The sequence below is a fragment of the Accipiter gentilis genome, chromosome 22 (assembly GCF_929443795.1).
Source record: "Accipiter gentilis chromosome 22, bAccGen1.1, whole genome shotgun sequence".
NCBI lineage: Eukaryota > Metazoa > Chordata > Aves > Accipitriformes > Accipitridae > Astur > Astur gentilis.
In genome coordinates, this window is record NC_064901.1 from 7,610,597 (window position 1) to 7,622,739 (window position 12,143).

A 12,143-nucleotide genomic window follows, 5' to 3' on the forward strand; every position below is an offset into this window, starting at 1 on the left:
GCACTGCTTTTCATAGTAATAGGCTAGAAAGAGCCAGGATACTTCGTTTTCTAAAAATACTCTGCATTCTAAAGTAACATCACAATTTTATCTAGAAGTATTGAGAGATACATTAAAAATAATGTGTTAATAAATCTGACAAACACCCAAGATATTCATTCATCTGGGAACACGCAATTCCTATATATACAGTAGAGAGCACAAAGGTAACTGAGCTACAGTTGTCCTGCAGAAATAGATGGAAAATGAAACTTCAGCAACTTGTCAGTTACAATTTTGATGATTAACAAGAGCAGACTGCAAGAATTTCTGACAGCTGGCTGTAGTCCATAGATTCAAAAGCTGTGAAAACCATAGTAAACACTAGAATTGATGCTATAAGAAAATATTTTCACTCATTTACAATGCATATATAGTGGTAACTATAAAGGGTAGACTTCCATTTTAGCATGCGCATTACTTATTCCAAATAGTGTGAGGGTACACAAATATTGCCTCTCGATCTGTTTTGAATAAGTTTGGTCCAAAGGATGTTTGGATACTGCTTCTGAGTGACAGTAATATTCATAATCTCTTTCCTAAAAGAATTGCATTTTAACTTCATCTAAGCATCAAAGAACCCGAAAATATAAGTGTAAGCTTACATTTTGCTTAGCTTTTTTATTAAAGAGTTTAAGTCTTCCCCTCTTCCTTCTCACTCTCCACCAACTTTCTGGCATCAGACCACAGGGTGGCCACAGGGTGTCTGAGATCAGCTAGTGTATCCTACAGAAAATTAGATTTCCACTATTTCTGTTTTCCTTTACAACATGCTGCAGCTGCATAATCATTAGATCCAACATATGAAGCAGTGGGAACCTATGTCTAGAAGCGAGAAAATAAGAGCACTGCGCCTCTTTCCCAGTTGCAGCTCGCAACTAGATTAAATATAATAAACAATCAACTTTATTCTCTCTTGTGTTTAAACTTTACCTCTGTCCTTTCTAAGGGTGAACAAAAACCTACAAACCTGTATGCCATCTCCTACCAAACTTTCCCAAAATACTGTAGAATCTTCTTGTAAGTGCTTAGCAAATGTCTATTCACCTTCTTTTATGTTGACTCAAAATGAAAAATGAAGAGTCTGTTTCTCTTGATCCTGCCACCTTCCTCCACTGCAAACTCTTCAGGAACTTCAGGCTGTAAGCCTGCTCTATGATCAGACTTTAAAAGCTGTACACCTATGTTTTCCCAGACTTCAGAAGCATATTATGCCATATTAGCCCATATGTATAAAGGAAGTCATTATCAAAGAACAAACATAAACCACAACCAATATAAAAAAAACCAATGTCAATCCAACACTGTCCTGTTTCAACTCCATCTTTAAAACTCACTTCTGCTTACAGTTAATCAACCACAATTAGATACCTAGCATGCTCTAACAGGTGCTTATCACACTACAGAAAAATTCACCTCACTGTTCCCATTTATTATGGTTATTGGTCTCTCGTATTTCAATAGCAAACTCATCTTGATAATACTTGTATTTTTTGTTTCAATAACCAAGTCCTGTGCTTGGGGACACACCAAAATAGTATCAGTCACCAACCACTATTAACTATACAAGAATACCACATTTCTTACTCTAATGACATATGATGTAAAAACAAAGCATTTACAACATCAGTTTGTGATGAGAACTCTTCCATCATACAGAAGAGTGGTTTACGTCATTTAACAAACTATTCATTTGATGAATGCTTCCATTTCAATTATATACGAGCAGTAATTTACCACAGATTAATCTCTTAAAAATAGGCTGTAAAGAATTTAGTTACAAGTTCCCTTTAAGATCCTGTATCCACCTATATCTCTCTCTCTCTCCATGCAATTGCTTACATTCAAGCAGTTTTCTTGTTGAATGGAACGCAACTACCTGACACTGCAAATGAGACAAAAAAAATCACAGGCTTTCTTAATTAAGAAAAGATTAGTTTGTTACTAGCTACCCGCAATGTAGATCATCATTAAAAGAAAGAGTGGACTGGAGAGCAAAAGCCAGTGTACATCACTTACGTTCTCCAGTAAGCTCCATGAGCAATGTATTTCATTTGTCTGTAGATACACGTGCATTAGAACCTATTCAAGATTTTTTTAAATTATATTTAGCTCTTCTACTTGCAGCAATCCAGGTACTTGACACTGTACATTCAGCTATGCTATGCAACAGGTGACCAGCTGAAGACTTTTGACAATTCAGAGATTGCCACTCTTCCACAAAAATTTCTATCAGGTCCATTACCAACTATTGAAACATTTCAGGTAACTAATAGCTAGGTCAAGTTTGAGCTGTTTTGTTTTATTTCAGACACATGCAAGCACATCTTACAATTCTGTAATATGTAAATGCATGGAATAATTGTATCAGTTGATATGATTTGATCTATTTTAGGCCTAAATTTGTATTTGGCAAGACTGCAATGGAAAAATTGATCCATTTCCCTGCAAAGGAAAATTGGTAACTTTATAAAGCATTAGCAAGTTGTATACGTGACAGAAAAGTGTAAAAGTAGATGCCTAAATTTTAAAGTTTCTCATACATTCAGTGGAAAGACTCCTTCCAAACTGCAACAGAGAACACCTACATTCTGTTGACTGAACAGGCAAGTTAAAAGGTCTCATTTCTGCCCCCACATTACATGCCCAGTTAGATCGTTACAAATACCTGCAAAACCAGAAACACACACACTAGTCCAGAACAATTTAACAACTTAAATGTCACAAAAAGCTTGGTGTATATACACAAAATTGTCTGACTGAAAAGCACTACTGCAGAGAAGGACCTGAAAGTCCTGGTGGACAAGAAATTGAACATGAACCAGCAGTGTGCCCCTGTGGCAAAGGCGGCCAACGGCATCCCAGGTTGCATTAGGAGTGCTGCCAGCAGGTCTAGGGAGGTGATCCTTCCCCTCTACTCAGCACTGCAGAGGCCACATCTGGAGTACGGGGTCCAGCTCTGGGCTCTCCAGCACAACAGACACATGGACATATGGGAGCAAGCCCAGTGAAAGGGCACAAAGATCATCAAGAGACTGAAGATCTCTCAAACGAGTGGTGTCTAGTGGCAGGACAAAAAGCAACAGGCACAAACACAGGAAATTCTAGCTGAGCATAAGAAAAGACTTTTTACTGTGAGTGTGACTGAGCACTACTAGCACAGGTTGCCTAGAGAGATTGTGGAGTCTCCCTCCATGGAGATACTGAAAACCCAACTGGACGCTATCCTGGGCAATCTGTTCTAGTTGCCAAAGCAATGGGGGTTGGACTAAATCTCCAAAGGTCCCTTACAACCTCAACAGTTCTGTGATTCTGTCTAAAAATGAAGAAAAAAAAAATATTACAAGCTAAACTTTAAGTGACAGATTGCTGGATAACAAAGTTTTTTTTAAAAAAAGTTATTTTAGTTTTGGCAATTTTTATTCTTTTATTTAATAATGTAGTTAATCTCATTCAGTGGATTTCAGAGAATAATCCCATTTTAGCTGAAAAACAAACATGAGTAAGCTGGTCTTTTTCTTCTTTTTATGACTGAATATTGTACACTTGTGCACATAAAGGGTCAGATTATGAGGTAGTATACATCTACTAATATCAGATTATTTTAGTAATTAGATAAATAATTTTTATGAGAAAACCATTAAATTTCCAAGCAAGAGGCAAGATTTAGGAAGCAAGTGTAACCAATTTACTGTTACTTATAGCTTTGTTCTATATTTTATTCAATCAGCAGGGGTTTTGCTACATTTTAGATTCTGATTGAAGCTAGCCCTGCTTTAAGGGATGGGGGGAGGGATGGGCAGGGTGGGTTTAGGTCAAATAACTTTCAGGTCCCTTAAAACCTATATTAATCTATAATTTTAACAGCTACTTGGGGCGGGGTGGGGAGGATATGACAAAAATAACCAAAACCCAGAAGACAAAAAAAACCCAGAAAACAGAAAATAAAGAAAAAATAAAGAAAAAGGGGGGAAAAGAGAGGAGGGGGGGGAAAAGAGAGGAGGGGGGAAAAGAGAGGAGGGGGGAAAAGAGAGAAGGGGGGGGAAAAGAGGGGGGGGGGAAAGAGAGGAGGGGGGGGAAAAGAGAGGAGGGGGGGGAAAAGAGAGGAGGGGGGGGAAAAGAGAGGAGGGGGGGGAAAAGAGAGGAGGGGGGGGAAAAGAGAGGAGGGGGGGGAAAAGAGAGGAGGGGGGGGGAAAAGAGAGGAGGGGGGGGGAAAGAGAGGAGGGGGGGGAAAAGAGAGGAGGGGGGGGAAAAGAGAGGAGGGGGGGAAAAGAGAGGAGGGGGGGAAAAGAGAGGAGGGGGGGAAAAGAGAGGAGGGGGGGAAAAGAGAGGAGGGGGGGAAAAGAGAGGAGGGGGGGAAAAGAGAGGAGGGGGGGAAAAGAGAGGAGGGGGGGAAAAGAGAGGAGGGGGGGAAAAGAGAGGAGGGGGGGAAAAGAGAGGAGGGGGGGAAAAGAGAGGAGGGGGGGAAAAGAGAGGAGGGGGGGAAAAGAGAGGAGGGGGGGAAAAGAGAGGAGGGGGGGAAAAGAGAGGAGGAGGGAAAAGAGAGGAGGGGGGGAAAAGAGAGGAGGGGGGGAAAAGAGAGGAGGGGGGGAAAAGAGAGGAGGGGGGGAAAAGAGAGGAGGGGGGGAAAGAGAGGAGGGGGGGAAAAGAGAGGAGGGGGGGGAAAGAGAGGAGGGGGGGAAAAGAGAGGAGGGGGGGAAAAGAGAGGAGGGGGGGAAAAGAGAGGAGGGGGGGAAAAGAGAGGAGGGGGGAAAAGAGAGGAGGGGGGGAAAAGAGAGGAGGGGGGAAAAGAGAGGAGGGGGGGAAAGAGAGGAGGGGGGGAAAGAGAGGAGGGGGGAAAGAGAGGAGGGGGGGAAAAGAGAGGAGGGGGGGAAAAGAGAGGAGGGGGGGAAAAGAGAGGAGGGGGGGAAAAGAGAGGAGGGGGGGAAAAGAGAGGAGGGGGGAAAAGAGAGGAGGGGGGAAAAGAGAGGAGGGGGGGAAAAGAGAGGAGGGGGGAAAAGAGAGGAGGGGGGAAAAGAGAGGAGGGGGGAAAAGAGAGGAGGGGGGGAAAAGAGAGGAGGGGGGGAAAAGAGAGGAGACAGGAGAGAAGGGAAAAAAAGAAAAGAAAAAAGATCTGTTAACTGCACTGCATAGTTATTCTTTCAAGCTTTTTTGTTATATACACCAATCATTCTCATAACTTCATAGTAGTGATACCAGATATTCATACATCAATAAAATTTGAGAACAGAATATTCAAACCTTTTCTAATTAACCTCTTAGTTTCATTTTCCACATTTCTATTAACACACGAGCAATGCAGCATGAAATTTTCAATTCTAGCAGTCAACTCATTGTTACTAACACAATCCTTTTTGCAATTGTTACAATTTAAACAAAATTTTAGTAGAAAAATACTAAACCTGTTTAGATGCGTTATTACATATTTGAAGACATCATAGTTCACTGGGTGGAATTTCTTCACAATTTCTTTTAACTCATGTAGCCGTTCTGTCTTATCCATGATTTCTATAGAAATAAGTGACATACTGAATAAAGCATTACTAAGTCTTTTTCCTAGCAAAATGGTACAGATAAGATACCCACAGAGAAATATCAAGTGAGAAAAATATTTGATAAAATTCCTATCTGCATATATTATTGCATAGAATAACTTTTTTATTATAGAGGTAACTATCTAAACACAAAAATATTTTTCTGTATTTAAGCAGAATTGTTTATCTGGGTTTAACAGCAAAGAATCACTTGATTAGCTCATTGTTGGCTTGTAGAATGAGAACTAACAATGTGACAGGGTCATTTCTTGCTAGATTTTCCTCTGCTTGCAAAATGTTATGACTTAGATATATCTGTAAGATTTATTTGGACTGAAGTTTCAAAAAGATTTGGGCAAAGGAAGACATGCACATGAACTTAGAATATCTTAAGCTTATCAGTTACTCAAATAATAAAAAAATTATGAGTGGGCCTGGTGCAGCTATTTTAAATATACTGTTTAAAGGAGAACAGGGATTTTCACAGGCCCAAGGGACATTACTTATGCTTCAAAGAGGAAATAAGCAACATGTAAGAAAGGACTATGGAATAAAGTAACTTTTTTTTTTAAAAAAAAAAAACAACTACTAATACTGCTGCTAAAACATTTATGGAAAATACCACTGAAGTATTGTAGAACCATACATTCTGCAGAATATACTTCTATTCCATAATGATTCGTATCATGAAAAGGAATACAAGCTCACCTCTATTACTACTTGACTGCTTGGCTAATAGGAAATTTGATGTACTCTATTACCATAGAAATAATGATAAAAATGCTCCAATATATCCCAAAGAGAAATTTAAAGCCATATTAATGGTACTTTAAAACAGTAAGTCCACTTATATTCTAAGCTATTGCAGGTTTTGACTGAAATTTAACTGATATACTTTTAAGAAAAAATAAAACCTAACTAATTACATTAAACAAGGAATTTGCCTGAGAATACAGCAGAAATACCACAAATAGGTATCTACAGATATTGTCCAAAAATACAAAATTTTTAATGGACTATATATGAATCAAATCCAGGCCCAAGCCTTGGGTTTACACTAGTATTTTCATGTTTTGAACAAAAAAGTGTTAAGAATACTGTATGTCACAGTTGTATCCTGCAAAATATGCATATCAGTCTTTTTTTGAAACAGCTTGCTGCCAATACAAGAGAGATACTCTTTAAAAGAAGGGAAGAATTTAGTCATTTCACTTTGAAGTGTCTGTAAAACGTTTGCAAGGCAAACAAAATTAAGCATTTCATTTATAAGGAGTTCAAAAAGAACTTGAAAAAAATCTAAAAGAGAATTACCATAATATTCCATAGATGTGTCTGATTTCTAAAGCCTACTCTGAATATAAGACTTTATGAATTCAAGGGTTCCCCCCCCCCCCCCGTTAACAACCGCAATACATTTACAAGAGTTTTCATCATAAGCAGCACTAACACAGAATGGAAAAAAAACAAGTAGATTTCTCCAATTAAATTTTCTAGGAAAAGGCGAAATAATAAGCCACAATTTAGTTAGAAAAAAAGTATTAAGTTAATTTCATCATATAGTTAATTTTAAAGAATATTAAAAAATGTACGTCTACGCAATTTAAAAAGTATTCCAGTGCAGCTAGTCCTTTCAACTTAGAATGAAGTAAAAATTGCAATAAGGGCAATCAATATAACATAATTAGATCAAGACAAGATTGTTTGTTTATTACTTACTTGATGTTTCTAACAACTCTTGATGCAAAGAGTAAGGAATTAATGGATCTGGGAGATCCGCAAAGAAAGCTTTAAGAGCCCCAGCCACTGCATTTACTGTTACTCCCATAGACTCTAGACTGATATTATGATCTGTAAAACAAAAGTAAACAGAAGTGTAAGTAAAACCTACAGTTATCATTCCTCATAGTATTTTAAGAAAACAAGAATTTATTCAAAACACTGAAAACGAAAATGCTGCTAAACATTTTTTTAAAAAGCACAAAAAGGTGAACCTATGGATAAGCTGCCATCACTTGACCCACATGAAATCAACTAAAAGAAAATATGACAGTATAAGAAAACAGTATAAGATCAGAAAAATAAAGTTCTCTAATTCTCCATGCAGACTTAAATGCTTTTCTATTTGCCATTGACTGGCTTCTGATTAATCAGTTTTGTCCAATACTAAGTTTTAAATTCTATTTCCCAAAATTTTGTTAAAAACTGGTACAGGGCACATCAATTTGCAGAATTCATGTGACCACATGAAGCCTTTTAAAAAAGGACAACAAAACATACCAGTGACCGTACGTGGCCATATAATCTACTGCTAGATTCCCAAATAACAGAAGCTTTATAACTAGAATTTTTTTTAAATTGAAATTTATAATAATAAAGCCATGCTATATAATTTTTAAACCAAGGCTAGAAGTGGAAGCACCGTAAGCTGCAGAACTTAAATTACTTAAAAACTGAAGTTTTGAAAATGCTAAGTTTACTTTTCAAAAATCCACTCCACCTGAAACTCTGGAACATCCTTTAATAGGGTTACTGAAAAAAATCTAGCATTATACTGAGATTATCTGAAACAGCATAGTGAGGCATAAAAACCTAGTACATTTATTTTCCTTATCATCAAGGAGGAATTTTACTATTTTTCATAGGCTCAACTTCATGATTAATATCCAAGAACTTTTAATAAGTGTTTTCATTTTGAAGTATCAACTGAGATCATAAATTATGTGAGAAAAAAAAATGCTGACCCTCTCTTTTAAGACATCAAAGTGAACAGCATAATCTACTAATCATATTCCACTATATTCTAGCATGAGAAAGGATGTGTTAAGAAATTTATTATCAAGATTTAATTGTTAATCCGTATCATCCAAGAAAGCTTTCAATAAAATAAGTATCATGAAGTACTACTTTTGGGGGGATAAGAGGTGGAAGGGAATGCCTTAATGCCTAGGACTGATGAACTATTAACACAAGGAGCAGCTAGGACTGCATTTAAACACTAGAATACCTCCTAGAAAATATTTTAACAGCACTTAAAGACAGCTGCAACAAGATTCTATCCAATCTTTGGTTTATACACAGCTTCACTGGTAATAACCTGGACTATACCAATACAACCTACCAGAGCTTTAAGTAGTCTGTGCTATGGAAGCCAGTTTGAAAGTGCAACCCTTTTATATTGCAATATGATAATCCATGGAGAATTCGAGTTCCAGTTTGGCTTTAAATAACAAAATCTGTCATTACCTTGATCAAACTGCTTCTGAATGTTGTCTTGATCTGTTTTATTCCCACTAACACGGTACAGGCCTTCAGTACATAATCCTTAGAAGGGGAGGAGAAAAAAAATATTCAAAACCAAGTTTATATACTAAAGAGCAAAACAGAGCCACTCATAATTACTAATTCAGAAACCAAAAGTAGGAATACCAACCTTAAGTGCCTAAAAAGTAACATGTTAACCATTATAGTGATATAGGACTACCAAAACACAAAATACCAGTTGTATATTGAGTCCACTATTCCATTTAATATGAATCAGAGGAAACCACACTGTAGAACAACAGGAACCTGATCACTGCAGGCATTCATGGAATAATTTACCCAAAATTATTCTATTCCTGATCTCTACTAACCTGTTGTTATTTGCATCTTTTTTTTAATCATCAAAAATCTTAATTCTGGGGTTTGGTACCCAGAGAATTTATGTTTTTAAAAACTGTCTTCACAATTTGGGCTTAACAACTTACTATGGCAAGCAACAACACACTAATAAAATACTCTGCAGAAAAATCAAACATTTGTAATTGATTCCTGATTTTTTAATTTCATGGTGTGGCACACTCCTGTACGAGACAAGGACTTAATCTTCTAACATACTTTCCCTTTTACCATTTATACTTCATAAACTTTGCATCCATTTCTCCTCACTTCTTTTCTAAGGTAAATTATCACATCATTTACAAGTCTTTCTTTAAGGGGCGGGGAAAGACTAGAAAAGGAGAAGGGTATGAGGAAGAGGAATTTCTCCATGTTTCTCATTATTACTTTGTTTTACTACGTGTTATGGAGTCGTCATAATTACGTCAGCCATTCTAGGTTAACAGCATTAAAAAAATACACCTTTATTATGCAGACACACACATACAGACACACTTGCTCACTCCACTCCAGTGGTTATGCTTCCTATCACATTGCTATCTTTTTTGCCCACAGCTACTCACTGAATGAAAGCATCCATACTACTAATCACACCATTACCCAAGATCTTTTTCTTTGTTAATTTAGAACACGTTAAGGAATACAAGCAGTTTACAGTTCCATAATTCCCCAAGTTACTTTTATGGGTGCAAAATTATCTATATGCTAGATGTCTGTAACAGTACATGGTTCTATTTAAAAATTCACAAGTTTTAGAGCTTTATGAAATCTTTTGGCTTTTTACCATCACAGCCTAGTAATTGAATGCATTTTAGATTATCAGATCAATACATAACTCCTCTGTGACACCTCAATCACTGAGTGTGCCTTTTAAGTTACCAAGAAACACTAGGAATTCTGTTACAATTCTCAAAGTACAGAAAGCACTTAACTGCTTCATACTGCTGGGAAATTTATACCAATTAATTTGATATCAACTCTTCTAACTCAATTCTTTCTTCTTAATGCCTTGACAATTCACCTGTATCTTTACGGGCTGCATCAAGGCTATTTTAGTAAGCTTTTCTTCAATAAACTTCTATATGTACCATTTAGCTTTCCAAATCCATAGCCAAGAGTTTTCACTTGTAAATATACACCTAAACAGTCTTTTCAAAAAAACTGAGCCTCATTCACTGACATCCTCGAAAAGCACCAGGAGGTATAATTTGGTGGCACAGGGCAAAAAGCGGTTTCAATGATTCAATGGTTTCCACAGGTGGAAGGGGTTTCAATCCTGTCTTCAAAAGAATGCCCCGAAAGTGCTACAACACTAGCACAGACAGAAACACTTTGCATTCCTCTTCCAGAAGTTGTAAATAAAGAAATAATCACTGGTAGATAAGAACAAGCCAGGACGGAGATTCTCTTTGTTTAGCATGGGAGACTTCTCAGTTGGAGACCCTACAGCCCCAGGGTATTCTATGTTTTATCCAACTACTATTCAATTTCTTTCTGCACAAAAGGAATTGAATCTGCTGCAATAGCATTTTCTGAGAAGTCTGATCCAGTCACTGTTTAGTAGAAGTGTTTAAACCTTGAATACTTGAACTGGGCTGCCCAGGAGACAGAGATGTTCTATTGCAGTATCTGGGCTTTCCCCCCACCCCCCACTTCATCATGTCAATTTTTTCCTATTGCAGACCAGTACAGCTCTGAGAAACATAGAAAGACGACTTACAGTACTTCAGAAAATTTTCAGGTTAAACAAGGAGATGCCTACTGAATTTAGGCATCTTCCAAAAATAGCCAAGTGCTCCAATTCTGGATTAAGCTAACTATATTTGTCTTTTAAATTCCTCAAGCAAAAATAATTTTTCTTGCTTGTATATTCTAGAAAGTAACACTTCATGCAACAGTTGGTCAACTGTCATTATACTGTTTCTCAAAGGCACACAAGGAGACAAGTTTAATCTGTCTGTGTGCATATACACACCTAGAAGTCAGAAAGCATAATTTTTAAGTAATGCTTCAATTCTCTCTTGTTTTTTATTATCCAATCTGGTCTCTGAAGATCTTGATGTAACATGCATTGCATCAAGTATAAGACACTCTAGTTCACTAGTTCTAGCTTTTAAACATCTTGCGTATCTATAACATATATCCAGAGAGAGAGAGAGAGAGAGAGAGAACACAACATTTATTTTTTCTTGACGGCTTTTTAAAAATTCACAGTTCCTTCATCTGCAAGCCTGTTGATTTTTTCAGAATTCTTATATATGTTCTTATCGTGCTTCCCTTCTGGTCCAGCTGTAATTTTCAAGATATCCTTACTGGACACAATGGCTGTTTTAATATTATGTATCAGAATCATCTGATTTATTTGCTTCTCTGTCCTGCTAGTTGTACTACACCTTTAGGTTTAAAGAATTAGATCCTCCTTATTTCACATCACAATAGCCTATATTTACCTCAAGACAGAGCTCACCTCCTTTGTCTAGACTATTCCTTTCTCAAAGTACCTCCTAGTGCCTAATAAATTCTCTTCTTGCGCCTTCTTTTGTGCTGCTGGTTGTGATCAGGGTTCCATCCCATCTAACTGGAACTTCATATGGGGTTCAAAGCATTTCAAAGAAAATGAGCAAGGTGGATCTGCACCTATATGCATACTTAGTTCGTAGGACACTTCCATTCTTAGGCACCAACATATTTCACACCTCTTGGTTCCGCCATAGGACATACTAATTTCAGCACAGGGGCAGACCAAAGTCTACCTGGTACAATATCCAGTTTCCACAGCAGTTAAGTAGTATATGCTTGAGGAGAGAGGTAGGAAGAGCAGTAGGAAAAAAACAAAAACCAGCAATTTTTCTGTGGTATATCCTCCCAGCTTCCTGCAGATGGTAGCTTACATAGGCTTTTGCATAGGTGTTG

At 37.4% G+C, this 12,143-nt stretch overlaps 1 protein-coding gene across 1 annotated transcript in view; it reads right to left on the reverse strand.

Annotated features, from left to right (window-relative positions):
• The window catches only part of ARHGAP5 (Rho GTPase activating protein 5), a 56,428-nt gene that overhangs the window by 7,813 nt on the left and 36,472 nt on the right, over positions 1–12,143 (reverse strand). The window contains exons 5-7 of the mRNA XM_049825218.1: positions 8,817–8,894; positions 7,290–7,421; positions 5,442–5,547 (exon numbers count right to left, since the gene is read on the reverse strand). Coding sequence (XP_049681175.1) covers positions 5,442–5,547; positions 7,290–7,421; positions 8,817–8,894 — 316 coding nt within the window. The remainder of the gene's footprint in view (positions 1–5,441; positions 5,548–7,289; positions 7,422–8,816; positions 8,895–12,143) is intronic.